Here is a 22,844-nt window from a genome sequence, read left to right on the forward strand (position 1 = left end):
TGTTGTTTTAGTAGCCATTGCAGAATTATTTTATTGTTTAAAAACTTTATGTTGACTTGAGGTGTAGATTTCTGTGACAAGTTGAGTACTTTGGTCCATTCCCGTTGCAAACAACCATGTACTTGTCTCCTTTGTTTGAGCTACTGGGGGAACAGGTCAAAAAATTAAATTTAGATCTTGTATTATTTGATATAAAAACTTCCTTCCAAAGTGTCAGCTAAAATCTGCTGCTCTTCTCTCTTTGAGATCTTTTCTTTTGGGGGCAGTTCTCCAGAACTTTCTGTCATATTTAAACAGTAATTTTGTTTTCAAACATTGTTGCAAGTTAGCTACCCATTTGATTCCTAGGGGGACTGCTGAGCTTTCTCTCTGCGGTTCACGTGTTCCCACTGCATTCAAGTGTAGGATGGGAACAAATACAAACAGTTGCATTCTTTTTGTTTGTTGGCAAACTGAAATAATTTTGAATTAGCTTACGAAAAAGGCATACAAGGAGTTTCTTTATGGGAGAAAATGGTTAAATAAATTACTATGTTTTAACTTTGGGCTTGGTAAAACGGTGATACTCCCTTCTTTTCAAAGTGGCAGTATCTTTCAATATTTTAACCAAAAGAAAAAAAAAAAAAGCAGTATTTTGGGACGTTGTTCCAGGAAGCTGTTCAGTAAGGTTTTGTTACACGTGCCAATTCTGTGAACAGCTTGCTTTCCCCCCTAGCGCAGATACTTCTTTTCCTTTCTGGCTCTCTTTAATTCTTAGAGGAAACGGTTATAAACCCAAGAATCAAAGTGCCAGCTTGTCTTCGGCATACTGCACTGTCCCCTGACCTTTCTGCCAAAGCTTTGAATGTCTGTTCGCTTCCATCTGTTGTAAGTGACTATTACAGTTCAAAAGTGCACGGTTCTTTACAGCCTGAGAACAAAACATTCGTAATGGGTTCCTCTCATAATCCACAGAAGTAAACAAGTTGGCTGCTTGTAAAACACAAGGGGATTTCTGTTTTTATTTGGCATTTCTATTGGGTTAGTAGAGCTATCCCTGCTTCTAAGTAAAAATTTTCACTAACTAATAATTTCTTTTTTTTCCCTCTTCTTGTGCCTTCAAACGTGCATTTTGTTGTGCTTTCATTTTCCACTGTGCACAGAATTTTTTTCTTCAGCTCACTCACATATACCCATCATCACTACCCATCCATTCTGTGTCATCCCATCTCACAAACCTGTCACCTGTCCCTGAGATGGACATGCTTTCAGATATTTCAGAGGAAGATCCCTCTGGGGAGCCCCTTCTTACCATCCCAGACATCTCAGAGTGCAATTCCATGAAAGAAACACCAGTTCATAATAAAAATGAAATAGCTTTACCGAATAATATCTTTGAATCTAAGGGACCCCTAGCTAGTCGAGGTTCCTCTGCTGTGGAGGGAAAAATCCATACAAATGACTACAAAAGCACTGAGTTGTGTGTCTCATTCAGCTTTATCAGATACTTTTCTTTTAGTTTCCGTTCACTGCTTGATGAGGATGGTTATATTACTTTTCCTAGCCTTCCTGATGTTTGCATCTCTTTCCTCCCACCTGTCCTTCAGCACTATATTCCTATTACGTCTCCTTCCTTCATCCCCTCTTTTCTCCTTATCTTCGTGCTACTTCTGTCTGCCTTCCAGTCTATTCCCTTTTCACTCACATTTTCCCTTCCTCTCGCTCTGTCCCTCTGCTACCTGGAGCCTAAGGTGACTTCCTTTAGTGCCTCTAATGGCAATGACCTGAATGACAAAGCAGAGGAAGAGGAGGTGTGTAATTTTGTTGCTTAAATGTTAACTTAAATAGCTTTTATGCTTGTTCTCCCAGAGGCTTGCTCAGTTTTGCACACTTCCTACTATAGGGATATGTCTACGTACATGCCTGTATATATTTAAATACACACACATACACACACATATATCTGTATCTTTCTAACTTTTCTTATTTGTGAAAAATTGCCATTGCAGGATTTTTACTCCATAGATAGCTGGTGGTTATTCTGCCTGAATTCCTACAGCATGCATAATTTCATTAGATTCCACAGATAGACAGTTGCAGGTAGAGTTGCTTTGTGGTTCAAAATGTTTATGAGCACATAAATCTGAATACTGAAAGTGTTGTGTAATACTGGATATATTATTGCTTGATACTATTTGCAAGTTGTGCTACTTGCATTATCAGTTGGTGTTAAAATGCATGTCTCCTGCGTGCATTGACTGGAATGCACGTCTCCAAAGTTCTGTTTAGATCTGAAAAGTGAATTCAGAAAACTGTGAATGCTTTAAAATCAGCTTTTTTGTTATGCCAGATTTCAGATGTTTCTGCTCTACCAGGGTGTGTGCAAAGTTGAGTCTGTCCAAGGCACTTTTTTTTTTTTTTTAAGTGCTTTGATCAATCTCTAGCAGCAGTTAAGATGGAGACTGATTTCATTCATTAGCTGGGATTGCAGGTTATGTCAGACTTTAATCACTAGAATCTGAACAGTCTTTGAAATACAGTTAAAATTGCTGTACAGAAGCGTCAGTTACACTAATATGTTGCTCTGATCATCTGCAGTTGCTGACAAAATGCCTCATTTCCCTAAGTCTGCTGTGCATGTTACAGCAATCCACTAGAAAAAGGTGTTTTATTTTGATCTTTAAAGGAAATAGGAAACGAAATAGTATAGAATCAAAAAGGGGCAGAGCCTGTTCAGTGTTACATTTAACAAAGTTTGGTACACTGATTAAATCAATACAATGTACATATTAAAAACATGGTAAATACGACATGACATCATTAAAGACACCAATCTAAGTTTAAAATAATGAAAAACATGACTTTAAAGACTTTCTCAGTTTTTCTGTAACTTAATTCAATCCATAATTTGTAATGTAAAATTGCATAAAATAGAACCCCAGATAAACGAGAAATGAAGAAAAATGTGATATGTATCACATTATGTGTGCACTCACACAGAGTCCAAAATGCAACAGTTTGTGCAGTAAGAAAACTCCTCTTCAAATTTATGTACTTGCACAGTGTTGACTTCTAAATGGATCTTTTCCTAAGATTAGCAGTTGATATTTGTACCTGTGGAAATACTGAGAAGTGGTTTGCTTTTTAAGGAGCGCTGTTCCTTAAGGCATTCAGAATAGTCATAGGTAAGATATGAAAATGACCCATCATTTCCAACAGAGTTCATTGCAGTTTGAGGAAGAATATATTCACCTAAAAAGGGGGGTGAGGTGCAAATAACTCATCCCAAGACAGCAACTTTCTTAAAATAATTAAGACAGTTTCTAAATGCAGTATTTAGGTGTTTGACTTGAATCCTAGACTCTCCTACCAAAAGCACTCATGCATTAGATTTCATTTTCCCATCAATTTGTTGCAGAGTTTAAGGCGCTTACCATAGAAATTACACATATCATTTTTTTTTCTTTACTCATTCTTAAATTCCATCTGGGAAAACACTGGAAAGTACAGCAAGAAAGGGACACAGTGTGAAACTTCCGTTTTTCATGCCACTTATGCCAAATATTACTTCAGCTATTCTACGACAATGTAGGTGAAGGAAGACCAAAGTCGCTTAATAATTTCAACATCTGGGGCCGAAACAGTAAAGGTCTGTAAATATAGCACGCTTTGCAGCATTTACAAAGAGATTAAGCCTCTGTGTTAGTCTATGAGCGTGTGTTAACAGTTCCTTTTCTTGGTAATTTGCCACGTGCTCACATAGGTGGAACCTGAAGAGGAGGAAGCACAGCAGAAGGTGCATGGTTGTTTTTTTACAATTAAATCTGGCTGTCGCTGCCTGCCTTGTTAGCACCCCAAACTTTCTGTGGATTTAGCCTGAATAGTACCTTTTCACCTTACCATTTTATTTCCTTTATTTAACTGTCTGATTCTAAGGGTCTTTTTTTATTTACTTGCACGTATATTTTATGTTAATTTTTTTATATTTTTTTTTATTTATTTTTTTGTGTGTGGCTTAATTTCACAGAGCAATTCCTTGAGGGTAGACGGGGAAAATATTTATGTCAGACATAGCAATTTAATGTTGGAGGTTTGTATATAATATAAGAAACACTTTCCCTTCTCACGGGCTGCCAGACTGCATGGGATGGGAGGTCACTTGCAGGCTGTTATGGACACAGTGCATGAAGTGCATGGGAGAAAAAACAGCTTGGAAATGTTGCATGTTATCATTCTAGTTTCTGAATTTAAACGAAAAGATAAAAATCCAAACAAACAAAAAACCCCCTCAGCTTAAATGTTGAATGTACATTTTGTATACTTTTGGTAGTTGTTTTCAAGGTGGCAACTGGGAATAATAGCCCTATTTAGATAAAGCAAGCACATGGGTCCAATTCATAATCCGAAACGGGATTTTTATACATTGCTCCTCAATGTGTGCGTCTTCTGTTGAGCACTATTTTTAGTTTTTGCCAGTTTAATCAACCTTTGTCAAATAATTATCTGAATAAATGGAGTTAGTAAGGCACAAGCAGTAGTAGAAGTATGGAAAAACTAATTCTGGTTCTGATGCTCATTGCTTATAGGAGCTTTGAGAAATGTGTCTGAGGATCAGATTTTTAAAGGGAATGTTTAGATATGTTTCTGAAATCTTTGCTTTATTTTTTCACTTTTCAAATGGAAGCAATTCTTGTTTCCTAAAGGTTGGTTTTCATTGAAGATGAGCAATAGCAAAGAGCTTCGAACATGAACGTTTGTAGTGCTTTGTCACTGAGGTAGAGATTTTTTTAATAAAAATTTCCATATAGTCTGTTAATCTGGATTATTTTATCAAAGATTGTCTGTAGTTATAATCAGTGTCATTTAACTTGTGGTTAATAACATAAGCTAATAACTGAAGAAATTTTAGAAAATCCTACTTCTGTCTTTAATTTATTTTATACATCCAGATGGGGCTATAAATAATTCCCTTTGTCACAAAAAACTGTCTTTTTAAAAATCATTAGTTTTATTCAGTACTAAGGAGATGGGCGGATCGCAGTAACCCAACTAATATGTTTTTTGGCTTTTTGCAGCTTTCGTTCACTATTGAAACTTTGCTTGTGTATAACTTACTAAAGCACTGGAAGTGTGCATTGTGTAACTGCTTTTATCAAGTCCAAGAAAGGTGCCTTGTGTCAAGCCAAGACAGGTTTTAAAATTATATGATTGTTATGAGCTTCAGTTGTGTAATAGAATGCCTTTGGCATACGGTTTTATTTCACTCATAAAATACATACTTTAGGGGGACATATCTAATGTCTCGTTTGTTAGTCCTTGATTAAAAGTGAATCATTGGTCCTGTGACAATATGAACCTACTGAGTTGCCAGAAGGGGAGAGGTTCTCAGTGTTCACAGTGCATGTGTGAATATTTGCAGAATTGGGAAATAGGTGTGCAGCACCAAACTGTTACTGGTGCTGAACATGCAAGTGAAGAGAAAGTAGAAACTAATGAGTTTGTATTGGGTTTGGATTTTTCATGACTCAAGATGAGGCATCTTTGCATTGTAAGCACTGATGCTAAAAGTCGTAACCAAAATGTTAAATTTCAAAATGCTCTGTTACAAAGTATATAAAATCTTTGTGCAAAAGCCAGCTGCTTTACCTAAATTACTGTATCTGATTATGTTCTTTTGATAAAACTTCATTAATAGTTATGTCTACATTGATATTATTCCATTTTAATCTTCAGTCTTATAATTCCGTACTAAAAATGGATCTGAGGCTTAAACTTGAATTTCACCACAGAATACTGAAAAAATATTCTTGTGTTAGAGTGTGCATAATCAACATAGGCTTTTCTTGAGACCTGGAATGCTGGAAGGAGGGCAGATTATGAAAGCAGAGTGAAATCTGCTTTTCCCACCAAAGCCCAGCATTGTATTTAAAGGATAATGGATTTCCAAAAGAGCTAAGCAAGTAGATTTTTGCCTACTTGCCAGAACAGTTATGTTTCTGCATAGCTCCTGATCCTTACGTCCGCTCCTGTATCTGGCATAAAGTGAAAGACTAGCTTGTAGTTACTTGATCCAAGGTGCTGCAGCTTAGCCTCAATGGGTCATCACAAAATCTAATGCAATATTCACGCTATGGTGTCCCCTTTGGCACTTGCCTGTGTACGTGCAATTTAGAGAGAACATTTCTTTGGCATTGGTGTGCACAAAAACCATCCCTACCTAAGCGCTGTGTCTGCTGTCAGGTTCATATAATGTGGAATTGGCAGGTGTCAGGCTTTAAGTCTTTAAATCTGATTCTTCCCAAAATTTAAACCTACATGACAGGCACAATGAGTAGTCCCTCTGAAGTTAAACAGGTCTTAGTTGCTCGCATATTTGGCCCTGTAGTATTGCCTTCACAGAAGCAAATATTTTTCATGGAGCTTGTAATATCAAGAAAGATGAATTTTTATAATGCTTCTTGGGTTAGACTATTCTTTCTTACAGCAACCTTCAATAATGTTAGTTGTGCAATATCCCAAAACATTTGCTTCTGTGCTTACAAAGTTCAGAAAAAAGCAAGCAACTACTGGAAATTATTGCTGCTTCAAAGGGCTAGTCATTTCATGTTTTGGGTGAAAATAGCCCTCTGTTAAATAACCATGCACAGCGTTATTTTTCCTTTGCCTTAAAGTATGGAAGAAACAGTGTATGAGTGGCCTTTCATTACAAAAACAAAACCAAAACATCTTGGTTGCCTGATAGCCTTAAACTTTTTTATTTTAAGGCATCCAAAGAATAATAGCTCTTCGGACACAAGGCACTTCCCTTGGTTTGGTTTCTTTTTTTCTTTTATTTTTTCCCAGTTAAGTTTGCTTTTGTTGTCGTGTTTTGTCCTACTCTGTTTTACGTTGCGGGTTGCTAGGACCTGGATAAGACCCAGGACGACTTACTGAAACACCAGGCTAGCATTAGTGAGCTCAAGCGCAATTTCATGGAATCCACACCTGAACCACGCCCAAATGAGTGGGAAAAGCGGCGTATCACACCTTTGTCCTTACAGACACAAGGGGTATGTCACTGCAGACGCTTGTCCGCATGCATTTCCGTACAACCCTGTATGTAATACAGTAAATGCAGTTTGTCCTTTAGAGTAACACTTTCTTTGGCTAATGTAGTATTTGTTTATACTTATACATTAACTTTTTACCACTTATCATTGGATCTGAGTTTAAATAACGTGGAATTTTATTCTTCTACAAGAATAACTGAATTAGAATCACTAGAAAAAAATGGAAGCAATGGCAGTATTTTTCTGTATGTTAAGGACAGCTTAAATTTCACTCCGAATTACAGAGATTGATAGAGATAACCTTTTCAGTGACAGTAGAACTTTTCCCTCTTTTTCCCTTTCTTTAACTCTTCAGAGGCAGCTTGTGCATAAAGACACACACAGCCTGTGTGTTGTTTCAGAAAGAACTTACATGATCAGTTAATTTACAGTGTTGACTTCTTCAGGACATATTTAATGTAGTTGTTAAAATTTACTCATCTTAGTCTCCAAAAGTCTGTAAAAGGAATTTATCTACTTTTTCTCTATACCTCCTTCCTGAGTGAACCTTAAAACAGCAGTTTGGAAAATAATTTTCTACAAATATCCTGAATGCTTGTGGCCAGAAAACTTATCCAAATAAAGATCTCTTGCTGTTGTGAAACTTTAAGTTTTATGGGGAGTTAGTTGCTGCTTCTTTCACAGAGTAGAAGAGCAAATGAGTCTTCAAAAGCAATCAGTGTATCTTCTGTTGTTATCCTTTTCTTTCACCATTGTTCCTACCCTTGCCTCTTAAATGTATCGTTGTCCTGTCTACTTTTTAGTCCCCAGAAAGGTGAACTTTCAATAAGGTTGCTTGATGGTACAAATTATTTTTGTTAATAAGATATTATTTCAATAAGATGCTTAAGCAATCTCAACTGTGAGTACGTGCACACAGACTATACAGTCACTGACTGTATGGGTCACTTCTTTAATGAATATTTCATTAATTTATGGTTACTACCAAGAAATTATTCCTCAAATTTCTGAGTAGTACCTGAATATTTCTACACATAGTGGTATATGCGTAGGTACAAATGCTGGTCAAGTTTTCAAATGTCTGTGACATATTGGTTCGTTTAATAGCTATAAATATCTTCCTGGTTAAAACAGACATTTATGTAAAAGTGTAACTTAATTTTTGTTATGTGGTTGTGTGTATTTTCCATGTTGATTTCTTTGTATTGAAGTCGATGCCCCTCTAAATTCTTTTATATCTGTTTTTTTTTTTCCTTATCTAGTATGTTCTGTCACTTTCAGATGGTTTGGGTTTATGTTTATGTATAGTGTGTGTCTGTCTCATTGCTTGTTGATTTACACTGGTTTTATAAAATGAAAATCAAATAGAAAAAAGGAGACCACATTTTCCAACTGAAAACGCTGCCTGGGAAGGAGAAGCAATGGACTGCAATGCCACGGATTGCTGGAGCAAAACCAGAGGAAACCGATCAGGTGGCTGCCCTGAAACCTACTGCCTTTTTTGCTGTATCTGCTGTGGGCTAGCTTGGGCACTTCTTTCTTTTTCTGTTTTTTTCCCTGATGGAGATAAGTTTTTTAAGCCAGTATTGAAAGGAGAAGGTTGAGTTGTAAACGAGGATCTGTGTGTGTACGTGTATGCATATACACATAGCTGAATGCCGGCAACGTTCTGCTTAAACACCAAACTAGCTGTGACGTTCTGAATGGCTACTATTTGAAAAGAAAACCAATTTTTCACTGGAAAATTACTGTGTTTTATGTGACTAGGATGACAGCAAAACATGTATTTCCATTCTATATGGAAATAATTGTCTGCACTTATTTGACTCTTCACATAAGAACTTTTGCTTGACGTGTTCACTCTGTAATCATTATTGAAATCAATAATGCTGTAGAAGCAGCTTCAGTTCAAAGGAGTACCTCCACACTTCTTTACCTCCCTTTTCATCCAGGAAAAGAGGGAGGTTTTCTCCCCATAAACCTTTGCGGTGAAAAACACTATATAACCAGTGGGACTACTAGCAGTGTGATAGTGATGATGGGTAGCAATTACGATGTTGCTTTTTTACATCAATTTTGGACTGTTTTCCACCACCTGGGAACTGGGACAAAAGTAGCTTAATGTAAAGCTGTCAGTCCTATTTCAGTAACATACATAAATATGAGGTTTGGGAAGCAGTTTATTTCCATCCTGAATTATTTGTTGATGGATGTAGAGAAGTTTGTGCTCAAGTGTTTTGTTACCCCCAATTTATAAATTTGCTGGTATTAGTAGATGAAAACATTGCTCAGTCCTGTTCTGGACTGTATGTTTCCTTACCTGTCTTTTAGGTAGTTGGACAACAGACAAGAATAAAGCAGGGATACCACTGCTACTATTCTTTCTTTTCTTCCTTCTTTTGCTCCAGTGAAAGTACTGGCAAATAAGTACTTTTCTGTGTATGAGAAATGTTACTTTGGGTGCATCTCGTTTGTGCCACTGTACTTCTGTATCACCGTACTCCCACAGCATCTGTGACTTAATTATAACAGAAATTATGACACATTGATACAAATGTCACAAATAAATATGTAAAATGTTGTTATGTTATAGATACCCACAATATTTTACTTTTTTTAATCCATTCCCTCCTTGCTGCTTGTAAATAGTAGTTCATGCTAGTGTATATGACTATGCACCAGAAGGAGTTTGCCAGGAATTTAAACATCTTCACAGGCTAATACACTATTGTAGCTACAGTAATTTGATGAAATGTGCCAATTCTAGCTATATATTTGTTCATTTTTATTAAATGCCTCCTGAGGGAACAGGTGTTACATTATCAAACAAATTGTGTGATTGGGGTTTTCCTTTCAGAAGCTAGAAGACCTAAAAATTTGAAGGTGGTAAAATACAAAAAGATGGGTGGCATGTGCCTGTCTTTAGTTATACACATATGTGGGGAGAGATGCACACAGTCTGACCACATACCACATAAAGATTTTTTTTTTTCCCCTGCTTTTTTTTTTTTACTTATTTTAGTGGTTAGAAAACATGTGGTACCAGGGCACGGCAGAAGGCGTATCATGAACATTTTTGCCTTTTGATGTAATCTATTAATAGATGACCATGTATTGGGCACAGTAAACTAGGGAAAGTACATGGGGGTGAGGAACCCATTGCCCTGATGGATATAGAATGTCGCATGAGGGCAGGTTTAATAATTTGCAGTCACATTACATTTTTCTTAGCACCTTTGAAATACACTTTAAATTTTACTGTAGGGAAAAAAAATACAGAGGTTCTTTTTCTTTTCCTTCTCTGTTCTTCTGCATGCCATATGTGTTGTTGTATATGCACAGTAGCATGGTGTAACTTCTGTCGGTTCAGATTCTGCGTTGCTACTCACATGGTGAGTCCACACAGTTGTCTGCATGGCACCTTGGCTTTCCTCTGGCGTGTGCTTCTGCCCTGATTCTCCGTAGTACCTTTTCCTAAGACAGAAATTTATCTTATTGAATGTTGTCAAAATGTGTGTTATGTCCATGTTAGGTAGTTGTTACATTATTGGCTCTTCATTTTAACTGTTTTTACTTCTAACTTAATACAAGAGCTCATGGAAAGAAAACCGGAGTAAAGAATTTTAGCCTTTTCAGAGGCTTGTACCCACACGAATTTTAAACATTTGCTTTATCGTACAGGTTTACAGTACCACAGAAAATGGACCAGGCTACGAACATAATTTGTGCTTTAAGGCAACGTACCCTTTTATGTATGTTTGAATAAAACAAGCTTTCCCAGTAGAATGGGAAAAGCTTTTTGAAAACAGATTCTTCAAAAGCAACAAATGCGCTGAGGTTGTTTAAGCATTTGAAGAGCATATATATAACAGGTATTATAAAGAAAACCTCGTTCCAGCGCTGTGGCTGTGGACTGTTCAAAGCAAATGTGCCTGACTACGCTGAAGCTCTGAGCCCACTGGGCATTAGAAGGTGTTAACAGTGGATTTTTGAAAGGGAGAAATCCCCGTAGTAAATACGGGATTACTGCCTACGCAAACGGTTCTGTTTGGAAATCCGCGGAGACGTTAACGCTGCCGTCCGCACGGCGCGGTGCAGCGGCCGGGCGCGGCGGGGGCTGGGCGGCCGCCCCTCGCCCCCTCGGCCGCGCCCCGCCAGCCGCCCCCGTCACGGCCCTCCCTTGCCAGGCCTGTCCTTTGTAGGTGGCTGCCGCTCCGTCCGTCACTGCCTAACTCTTTCCTTTCCCTTTTCTAACCCGTCTAGAGCCTAGAAGAGGAGATAACGTCCATTTTATTTAGTAAGGAGGGCTTTCCCGCTGGCCCCAGAGGGCCCTTCGCCGCCGCCCGCGTGGGGCCAGCAGAGGGCGCTGCGGGGGAGGAGACCGCCGCCTCGGCCGCGCCGCCGCCCCAGGTGCTTCCCGCCCCCCCGCCGCGCCGCTCCCGCCGGGCCGCGGGTTCGCTCCCGCCCGGCGCCGGGTTAGCCGCCGCCCCCGGGCCCTAGCAGTGCCGGGAGGGTGGCCTGCAGCTTGCTGCTCTCTGTCGGAGCCGGTAAGCTGATTGCTTCTATCAGAGGGGGGAGCGGTCCAGCTAGAGAGCACAATTCTGTATTTGCAACACTCAAGAAACACCGATTGGTGGTGGTTTAAGCTTCACCAGGAATGCTGGCTTACGGTCTGTAGGTGCATTGCTTGGTGGACAGCAATGAAAGCTAGGATTAAGTCACAGATGATGTGTTGATTTTTGTATTGTCATTCAAACTCAAATTTTGCTGCAAACCGTTCACTGAAAATACATGAGATCAAAAAAACTACCTAATACGTAACTTACGGTGCGCTTTCTGGGGTATCCGTCACAGCTCATTTTGCTACAGAACAAATACTAATATAACTGCTTTAATCTCATCGTTTTGGCTCGAAACTGATCCTAATGGGATCATCTTGGTAATCATGTATTGCTATTCTGACAGCATAAACAGTCTCCCGCTTTCTATGTATTAAGTTTCATAAAGTAACAGACCAAAGATGAACAACTAATAAAATCTTACAATAAAGTCTTTATTTTGTATGATGGTGAACTGATACTAGAATGCTAAATAAGTTTGGGTTTTTTTTACTTTCCCTTAATATTATTTTTTCTTAATTCCTGATTTAACTGAGAGAAATAACTGCCTCAGTACCATCACTGGCCAATGCATTCATGCTTTGATTTTCAGCTTTTCATAATTAAATACTTATCCCCATTAATAATGTCCATAATTCTTACCTACTTTTGAATGGAGTATTTCAGTGAAGTGGAAGGAAATGAGTATAGTTCTATGTGAATCTTGTAGTGAATACACGGTATCTGTCTAGTATTATGTATGTACATTCTTAAAAGCTTGCTTGGAGGGTGTTGCACTGTTGAAAAGGGTTATGCATTGATTTTTATCCTCTGATTGCTTTTTGTTTCGCAGAGACATGCTTCCAGAGCAGAAGCGCCTTGTACTGGAGTCAGCGATGCTGATAAGGTTCTACTGATTTTTTCCATAGCTAAATCTGGCTCTAACTCTTCCAATCCATCTTCATTCTTTCTTTCCTTCCTTTTTCAGTTAACCATCACAACCATCTTTTGTCTTCTACATGACACGAACCAGCCATCAGCTAATTTTGTTTCCATCATTTTAATTTATTCATATACTCTACTTTTGTTTTTCCTCATCCATTTTTTTTGTGCAGAGTTCACATGAGACTCTGGACATAGTGGAGGAGAAGAAGCAGGCAGAGGTTGGGATAGAAGAAACACTAGTCGTAGACGAAACCAACAAAGGGAAAATGCAAGTTGCCACTGATGCTGGGGAAACATGTAAGGTGGAGCATCTGTCAAAAAAGGACTCTTCATCATTGCCATCAGATAGTAGCAGCAGCAGCAGTAGTAGTGAGAGTGAGGACGAAGAGGTGGGAGAGTACCAGCCACATCATAGGGCAATTGAGGAAGTCATCAGGGAAGATCAGGAAGAAGAGGAAGACATGAAAAGGAAAGAACATGAAGAAAAAATACAGCATGTGGAAACCACACCAGAAGGCAGTAAGCTAAATGTACCAGTTGAGCACACACAAGTTACAGCTGAAGATTTGGTCCAGGAAAATACAGTTACCGTAGCTACAGAAAAGAAGAATTTGTCAGAGGAAATTAAGCAAGATTTAGGTGAAGAAAAAGAGGAAGAACAGCTCAAACTCAATGGAGATGTGTCTCATGTTGACATTGATGTTGCACCACAAATAATTTGTTGTTCTGAGGTAAATGGTAGAACAGTTTGACAACTAGATTAAGCAGAGGTAATTCTTGGGGTGAAAATATACCTGCCTTTCTTCTTCTCCTGTTCCTCCAGCTCTTCAGGCATCCAACAAGATTCAGATCATTTGGAAGGGGAAACCATTGATGAGCAGTGAAATTCTGTTTCCTTCAGTTATGGTTTCTGACTTTTTGCTAGAACTGAGTGAGAATCACCAGTAAGGCAAACCTTCCGAAGACTGACATCTCTTTTTTTATCTCCCCCTTATTTTATCTGCATATACATAATGTATAGTTATTATTTATATGTTTCCAATGTTTTAAGTCTTGTCTTGTCTATTTGTCAATTGTTTTTGACACGTCCATGACATGTAATTGTGATTGGAAAGTGATTGGCAATTGAAATTAGAAAACACCCGTCACAAATTTTTGTTCCCTTTTTCCCCCCTCATTGCTCACTGCTTTTCTTGCTATTTTTTTTTCCTTTTAAAAAATGTTATGGATTTGTAGACTTAGAATAAGAATGACTAGAAATTGCATAGGTGAGAGGTCTGCATTGTAAAGGGACAAGGCATATATCACAATCTTATTATGAAGTCTTCTAGCGCAGTCAGTGTTTAAGGAAGCATGGCTGGGTTCCAGTCACAATCAGGTTTTTTAAGCCAAACAAGGTCGAAGGGTTCATTACTGGGAAAACTTTATAAGGAATCAGAAAGGGACAAAATTAAGTGCAGGGATACATCTCTTTGTAAAGCTGGCATGATCTTCTGAGTTTTTCAAAAATTGGGTGGGTTTATTCCTAGTTATCTACCTTGTTCTTCTAATGGTGGCAATTTTTTTTTCCTTTGCATTTAAATCCAAACAATTTGCTTTCTTTTGTTGTCCCTTGCATACACAGTTGTTCTGATTAATGATGTGAAAGAATTAGTTTGTAAGACCTGTAGAAGCTGTGCCCTTCCTAAACACATAGGTAGTTTGGAGGAAGGGGAGAAGGGCTGCTCAGTGGATGCAAGTGTGTGTGAGGGAAAGAACGGATTTTTTTTTTCCTGGGGTTTCCCCCCTTGTGCATCGGAAACCAATGGGAGATAGCAGCTGATGCATCTAGAAAAAATACCAAACGGCTTTACTAGATTTTTTTTTTCTTTAAAGTTCTTAAATATATTGAAAATCTGCTCCAATGAGAGAAGTCACAGGTTCACTGGCTTACACACCCCTGGTTAGTTACCTTCTTTGTGATATTGCAGAGAACACTAGCTAACTCTAAATGGTTGAAATGGCTTTTTAGGATTGTTGTCAGAAGAAGCCATTGGTTTCCAGAACTATCACATTGGATATAGACTGCTTAAAATCCAATTGTCAAAGTTGTCTTTCTGTTCCAGAAGTAGTACATATTAAAAAGTTAAACTTTTAAATAATTTCCTTGGAATTTCTAGTCCTTATTTGCAGTTTGACTGAGCAATGATAGGTATTTTCCCAGATTAATTCTAATATGAAGCTTACCCGTCTGAGGTAGCTATCAGTTTCTTTATGCAAACTATGATTTCATTTTTTTTCCTGGTGATGTTCTTTTACACATTTTCAATACCTGTGTTGCAGCTTGGTTTTAGCAGTTGCCTTCTGGGATACGTACTGTTGGCTGAAACACAGAACTTGGCAGGTTATTAGGAGATTAAATTTTCCTACCATGTTATGTAGATACTCTTCATTTAACTTTGCTTATTTATTGCATGCCTTTTAGTTGGGAAGACAGTCCAATACTTATCTTACTGATACAATTTTCTTGAGGTTTTGGTTGTGTTTTCTTGGTCCACTTTACAAACTTTCTTCTGTCTTTTGAATTGATCAGTTATTTCTTGCACCACAGCCTCCAGTAGTGAAAACAGAGATGGTAACCATTTCAGATGCTACACAGAGAACGGAAATCTCTACTAAAGAAGTTCCAATTGTTCAAACAGAAACTAAAACTATCACATATGAATCCCCACAGGTATGGTGGCTGGGTTATCATTGCAAGCTGTTTTTTATTCCAGTTACTTGCAGATGAAAATACATAATGTCCAAAAAATGCTTTTCAAAAACCTATACTTTTTCCTAGCAGCTAAAATTATGCTTTGGCTATGAATTAGGTAAGTGAAATGTTTGTAGACAAAGCAGTATTACTTCTGAAATTCTAAGTGTGGTTTGTTTTTTTTTTTTAATATAAGGATTTAGTTGCTGTGTGCAAATTTGTAACTCATTTTTTGAAACTTGATCAAAATATCTCATTGCTCCTGAAAGGAACATGTAACTTTGATCATAAATTTTCCACGAGAATGAACCATTACAACTCGGTAAACTTGAATGGCTTCTATTTAGATTTCAGCTCGAACTGAAAAAATTGGATGGCTTCTATTTAGATTTCAGTTCTAACTGAACTAAAGAATGTGTTTAGTAAGAAAACCAGCCTTTTCTCCCGTGAAAACAAAGCTTTTAAATGCCAAAGTATAAAAATAACATTTTTTTTTCCTTACAGTTTGATGGCAGTGCTGCTGGCAATGCTGGTGTGCTGCTGAGTGCACAGGCAATTACATCAGAGTCAATTTCTACTACCACAACTACACACATCACAAAGGTAAAACATAATCATGTCTCTGAGCCAAAAAAAAACCCCAAACCCTCAAAATAAGGTCTTACATGAAGTTTCTCATATATCTGCTAATTTATTGAAGAAAATTGACTTGAAATGGATTGGATTCATTCCAGGCGTGTGTGAGAGTTAGTCTTCCTGTACACAGATTTTGAACAGAGAAGCCCTAATGAGTAAGCAGGAGTATCTGGGAATAGGACAGGGAAAGGGAGAAAGATATGATCAGGTTTTTTAGTACTTCATATAGGTCTTATTTCTGTGTTTGACAAATGAGTATGTACCTAAATGTTTACAGTTTTGGTCCTGTCATCACTCCCTGACACCTTACAGAATCTTTGTTAAGGTAACTGATTTGTCTGAGGCCTGCAGGAGCCCTGCTAATGGCATCAGTTACAACGATGAACTGAAACAAGGTTTTCTCAGCCTTTTTTGTTGATGATCCTGGTGCTGCTAGGTTTAGAGCATGCTTAAAACCAGATCATACCACTAGATTACTTTGCAAGAATATTTTGGTGCTGAATTACGTGCTCTGCATTCCATGCTTGAAAAGGAAAGGAAACCTCAATGTTAAGAGGACATCACATCTGTTTCAGTCTCATGTAATGTTTCACGCCAGAGTATGTTAGAATACCAAAAGTGCGATGATTATTATTATGGTTATTATTGATTTATGTAAAAATTTATCAAATTTTAGGCACACCTCAACAACACAGCTCTGAACTCTTGTCTTTGAACTCTTAACATAGTTTTCCAAAAAAATGACAGAAAACATTGTTTAGGGTAAAGCAAAAGGGAAGAGGGAAACATAAGGTGTGAGTTGGGGATTTTTTTTCCCCTCAAGACAAGAAGTTTCATGTCATCGCGGAACAGAACAATAATTCACTGCTCACCGGATATATATCATATATATATATATATATATATATATATTCTAAAGATTGAAATATTCTTACAAATGGAAGTTGTATTCACAGAATGACAGCAGAAGGATGATGTTGGAAAGTTGTCAGATAAAAATCACACAAAATAAAGTAAGCTTAGTATTTCAAATGTGCATGGTATACAAACTAGTCAACAGGTCCTTTTCAGTCTCCTGCTCCCTTTTGGAGTCAGTAAGCCACCACCATTTTACAAAAATGGCTTTATTCAATAAATTATGCTACCACGCTAGAGGTGGGGGGGTGGGGGGTGGGGAGCGTACATTTATTTGTCAAGTTCAGATATCAAATAATGCTGCTTTGTGGAAGGAACCATTAAAGGAAATGTCTTGTTTTCTACTAGCAAATTACTGGGATTACTGTAATGCAGCAGATCCTTATCTTTTCTTACTGGCTGCTTATTGTCAGTTCAAAAGACTGTTTGAATTTTCTAAACTCACTTTCTGTTTTACATCCTGAACTGTTCATTATTGATAAAGGGACCTGCCAAAATAGTTTTAATATGCTAATGGTGTTCTTAACAGAGTCATCTTGGATCTTTTCTAATATGGTCAGCATATCTTAAGTAGTAGTTTATAGTTTTCTCTTATACAGGCTGATGTAAAAAAATAATAATAAAAAGCATATGATGTTATTTCCATAAGAATTTTTCTATAAGATAAAATGTTTTAATTATTAGCGTAAGATGCAAAGAAACAAAGCACAAAGTTACTTCCATCAGCAGCAATGTGAAATATATTGAAAATACCTCACTAAGATCCATGAATGGCAGAATTGAAAACTAGATCGTCTTTGTGTTTGATGTCATAGGATTCTTCAGAGACTAAAAGGCCCATGATAGATGGGTTGTATCAAAGAAAAGACTCTTGGAATTTCCTTGTGGCCAGATGTATATGGTGGAAGAAGCTGGAATTCCAGTTTGTCTGGATATCTAGACCTGTTCAAACTTGAGCTCCAGTAACAGAAAGAATTCTCTATTGCTTGGTTTTTATCAAATTTAGAATGTGACTAACTGCACAACTTAAAGAGAAAAGGATGATTTAGAACCAAGAATATTTACTGCTAATTGCAAATCAGTCACAGAAATTTATTTCCTTCAGTGCAACAGAAAGGAGTGTTTTGTGGCAACATATAATAGTAACAAGTATGTTTTCTTTTTTTGTGCTATCTGTAGATGGTAAAAGGTGGGGTATCAGAAACAAGAATTGAGAAGCGCATTGTCATTACTGGAGATGCAGATATTGACCATGATGAGGTGAGTATGTAAGCTGTTAACGCTCACAGTATGCTTTTTGTAGGCCAGTGAGATCTAAATGATATTTCAGAAGCCGGACATAAGAGAAAGGTAGAGAACTTGAGTAAGAGGATGTAGAAAGATCCTGAGACAGTTAATTGTGGCAAAGTTATTCAGCAATTGTGTTTGCTGGATAAGAAGCCTTTAGAATATAACTGGAAGAAAAACAACATTTGTAACTTTGCATCATAGATCATGTGAATGGATTTCTTACTGTTTTTAAAGGGATTGCTTTATTTGGAAGAGACCCAGTTTGTTTAGTGCTGCTTTTGCCATTTGGGAGGGAAGGCATTACTAAAATAATCTTGTTTTGAGACATTAATCTGGATAGAAGACATAACCAGATGGATAGATGATGGTAGTGCAGTGGATGTAGTTTATCTTGCATTTGAGACCATCTCCTACAACATCCTCGCAGCTAAACTGAGGAAGTGTGCTCTGGATGATCGTGTAGTGAGGTGGATTGTGAATTGGTTGAAGGAAAGAAGTCAGAGAGTTGTGGTCAATGGGACAGAGTCTAGTTGGAGGCCTGTATCTAGTGGAGTCCCTCAGGGGTCAGTACTGGGACCAGTACTATTCAATGTATTCATCAATGACCTGGATGAGGGAACAGAGTGCACTGTCAGCAAGTTTGGTGATGACACAAAACTGGGAGGAGTGGCTGACACACCAGAAGCCTGTGCTGCCATTCAGTGAGACCTGGACAGGCTGGAGAGCTGGGCGGGGAGAAATTTAATGAAACACAACAAGGGCAAGTGTAGAGCCTTGCATCTGGGAAAGAACAACCCCATAGACCAGTATAGGTTGGGGACTGAGCTGTTAGAGAGTAGCGTAGGGGAAAGGGACCTGGGGGTCCTGGTGGACAGCAGGATGACCATGAGCCAGCAATGTGCCCTTGTGGCCAAGAAGGCCAATGGCAGCCTGGGGTGTATTAGAAGGAGTGTGGTCAGTAGGTCGAGAGAGGTTCTCCTCCCCCTCTCCTCTGCCCTGGTGAGACCCCATCTGGAATGTTGTGTCCAGTTCTGGGCCCCTCAGTTCAAGAAGGACAGGGAACTGCTTGAAAGAGTCCAGCGTAGAGCCACAGAGATGATGAAGGGGGTGGAACATCTCCCTGATGATGAAAGGCTGAGGGAGCTGGGTTGCTTTAGCCTGGGGAAGAGAAGACTGAGGGGCGACCTCATCAGTGTTTATAAATACGTAAAGGGCGAGTGTCAGGAGGATGGAGCCGGGCCATTCTCAGTGGTGTCCAATGAAAGGACAAGGGCCAACGGGTGCAAGCTGGAGCGTAGGAGGTTCCACACCAACATAAGGAAAAACTTTTTCACTGTGAGGGTGACAGCGCACTGGAACAGGCTGCCCAGAGAGGTTGTGGAGTCTCCTTCTCTGGAGACATTCAAAACCTGCCTGGATGCGTTCCTGTGTGACCTACTGTAGGTGATCCTGCTCTGGCAGGGGGGTTGGACTAGATGATCTTTCAAGGTCCCTTCCAACCCCTTACGTTCTGTGATTCTGTGATTCTGTTGTGTCAGCAACATCTGAACGCAGCACTCGTTTTGACTGAAAGCTTTGAAATACATTGAAGCATAAACTGCTTCAATTTTTTTTTAAAAAATGTTTTGACTGGTATTTATAGAATTATGTTAACAGAAGTAATTGTTGATTTGCTGGAATCTTATTTCAGTACCTTTCATCTCTGTCAGCGTCAAAGCTTATTTTACAGTGTCTGGAAACTACCTGCCCGATTAAGAAGTCTGAATTTAAGCAGTACACAGGAAAATAATTGAGAAAGTGCAATTATCTATTCTTTGTAGTGATGATTACGCAATTTTTCTTGTTTTCCATCTAAGACACTATACTAACAAAGTCAATCAACAGTCACTGGATAATACAAGTGGAAATGCCTACCTTGTACATAAAGTTGCAGTGGATCCAATTCAACTTTATGAAAGCTACACAAATGAACATAACAGGGTTGAATTTAACTTCTTAATTGTAATATACCGAGAGCTCTCAGGGAATTTAATTTCACATTTTGATTTGCCTCCAGAAAGTGGCTCTTCACAAGTTGAATCTCTCCTTGAAACTCATAATTAAATAACAGGGCCGTTCAGCATCAGGCGTGGCTCTTGTTTGCCTTGACACATGTTCAGTGAACTTCGGACATCTGGAAAGGTCACACGATACCTTTAGTACAGCCGACAATTCTCTAAGCGCTTCTTTGTTTGAGATAAGTGGGTAACGAAGTAAAAAATGAAATTATGAAAAAGGAAGTACAAAAGACAATTTTAATCACTGAAGATTAAAGCAGCAGTGAGCAGCTTTTAAGAGATTTAAGAAATCTCTGCCACTTTTTCTTCAGAGGATATGGAGCTCTTTAAATGCACAAACTACATGTTGGATGTTTATTCTTTTGTATTTTAGCTTCCTACATCACTAAAACAGTTTTCAATAGGAAAATAACATTTTAATTTGGAGTTTCAGAATACAAATGCTTGTATTACTTGTAATTAGAGACTTAAAGGGTTTTTTGTTGTTTATGGTTTGATTGTAAACACTGGTTCTTAAATTTCAACAGCCACTTTCTTTTAAATCCTCATTTATTCTATAGATATTGCACTTGGCGTATGGTAAAAGATTAATAAAAAATTATTAGGATTAATACATCAGGAAACATCAGTATTGTACCAATGAACACTGTATGTTCTTCTGTACCTATTTCCTTAATAGGAATTCAACTTCATTACCATATAATAGTTAAGGTGGCTAGTGTTGGTGTTTCCAGTTTCTCTTCAGAGAGAGTTATTTCTTCTCCCACTTTACCATCTATTGGTAAAGGAAATTGTCACTTTACTAAATTAAGATGAACCTTTTTCTTGCATTGTATTTTTCTTGCTCCTTCTAGTATGTTTGGGGTTTTTTAGTTCTGGTTGATACTAAGGTGACCAGTGAGCTTACTCTTGCTTCAGAATGCCTTCCAGTTTCTTCTTTTTTTTCTTATGTTGTGTTCCAACAGTAATACAGCTCACTGAAAACAGATCAGGGGAAGGAATAGAAGGTCCCAGGTGCTCTTTCGCCCGTTCTGCCTCAGAGAGTGCTCTTATGTGGTTGACTGTAAAGCCTTGTGTAGGACAGGACAGGACAGGACAGGATATTTCAGTTGGAAGGGACCTACAACAACCATCTAGTCCAACTGCCAGATGTGTGTATTGGTACATCTCTTATGAAGATAAAATTTCTGAAAATGTGGAGGACGGATTATAAGAAACTGAGTAGTACTTATGTTTACAATTCTCCGAGTTAAGCTAGAGAAAGTTCTCTTAAACTAGTAAAAGGAGAAAAAGGAGATTCTTGTGCTGAGAAAGAAATTTCTGATCTTATTCCAGAGTTTCAGTACCATTCTTAGTACACATTCCAAAGTATCTTTCCATTTTGTTCAGGAAACTGAAGGAAACTCTTCTTTTGTACACTATTGTTAAGTCCTTATTTCCTAGATCTGTTGCAGAAGTTCAAAAACTTCTGGGATATAAGAATACTTTTTATCTCCTGCAATGAGCTAGAAAAGTTACAGGGTAACTTTATGGTTATTTGTTACTTCCTGGAAATTTTGGTAAATTTTTATCGTACTGGTTTGTGGGGTGGGTTTTTTGGTTGAATTGTGTGGTTTGGGGGTTGGTTGGTTTTGTTTTGGTGTTTGGTTTTTGGCTTTTTTTTAACCCTGGGTCCTGTCAAGTTCAAGAATTTAGAGTTCTGAACAATTATAACCAAAATTTCCAGTGCTACTCTCCAATTTTCTAGCCTCACAAGAATGTCCTTTTGCTGTTGTTGAGTTACAAATTGAATACATTTGCAGGCCCTGGCCCAGGCAATCAAAGAAGCCAAAGAACAGCACCCTGACATGTCTGTTACAAGAGTGGTTGTGCACAAAGAAACTGAACTTGCTGAGGAAGATGAAGAGTAAAATCAAAACTGCCCTCAAGCAAATACTTCAGGTAAGCTTATGTATATAATATACATAGGAAAATGCAGCATCAGTTTTCTGTCGTGTTCTGTAATAAAAGGCTTGAAAAATATGGGGCGTCTTTGATATACGCTATCATAAAATGGTGAGTTGAAACGGGTGCTGATAATCGGCCGTTAGTGTAAGAATCTTTATCTTAAGTCCAATCTGACATTAATTTTCATTGCAAATTTGCCTGTATATGTGTCTCAGTTTTGTCTCAGTACTGTCATGGCATTTCCTATGATGTTTGGTCAAGCTGTAATTTGCATTGAAGTGAGTTTGGGCTGTTTCTGCAAAACATGAAGGATGTGTCACATTTTTCTGTTTACCTGTAAAATTACAGTCCTTGCCTTACATCTTACTTGTTTAGTTGGAAGACTGTGTGCAGTTCCCAGCAGTGAAAGGGCACACTTGGACATTTTAATTCAGTCAGCTAACTCTTAATCCTAAGCACACTGAAATATTTAACGTTTTATCATTTTCCCAGGCAAGGAGGCAAATGCATTGCAAACTCAAGTTTTAAAGCCTCTTATCAGTTGCAAGAGGTATTTGAAAGAATGTCATTTTATTAGGCCTTCATTTCTAGGAATTAAAAAAAAAAAAAAGAAAAAAACCCCTGCTTACTTGAAGTATTCAATAGAAAGATCAGAAGAATGAACATTGAATAAACCTGCTGTTGCACTGGTTAT

The 22,844-nt window shown here is 38.1% G+C and overlaps 1 protein-coding gene across 3 annotated transcripts in view; it reads left to right on the plus strand.

The window, feature by feature from the left end:
* The window catches only part of EPB41L2 (erythrocyte membrane protein band 4.1 like 2), a 75,122-nt gene extending 53,009 nt beyond the window's left edge, over nt 1-22,113 (plus strand). Inside the window, exons 12-22 of one of the 3 annotated variants that reach the window (XM_086461230.1) lie at nt 1,143-1,790; nt 3,743-3,775; nt 6,882-7,028; nt 8,397-8,501; nt 11,292-11,438; nt 12,480-12,533; nt 12,742-13,302; nt 15,162-15,284; nt 15,810-15,908; nt 18,036-18,116; nt 22,006-22,113. In XM_086461230.1, coding sequence (XP_086317356.1) covers nt 1,143-1,790; nt 3,743-3,775; nt 6,882-7,028; nt 8,397-8,501; nt 11,292-11,438; nt 12,480-12,533; nt 12,742-13,302; nt 15,162-15,284; nt 15,810-15,908; nt 18,036-18,116; nt 22,006-22,113 — 2,106 coding nt within the window. Of the gene's footprint in view, nt 1-1,142; nt 1,791-3,742; nt 3,776-4,006; nt 4,070-6,881; nt 7,029-8,396; nt 8,502-11,291; nt 11,439-12,479; nt 12,534-12,741; nt 13,303-15,161; nt 15,285-15,809; nt 15,909-18,035; nt 18,117-22,005 lie in introns of all 3 variants that reach the window. The other 2 variants (XM_086461231.1, XM_086461232.1) reach the window with 2 other exon arrangements.
* Nucleotides 22,114-22,844: the final 731 nt, after the last annotated feature.

This window comes from Leptosomus discolor, chromosome 2 (assembly GCF_034619465.1).
Source record: "Leptosomus discolor isolate bLepDis1 chromosome 2, bLepDis1.hap2, whole genome shotgun sequence".
Classification (NCBI taxonomy): domain Eukaryota; kingdom Metazoa; phylum Chordata; class Aves; order Leptosomiformes; family Leptosomidae; genus Leptosomus; species Leptosomus discolor.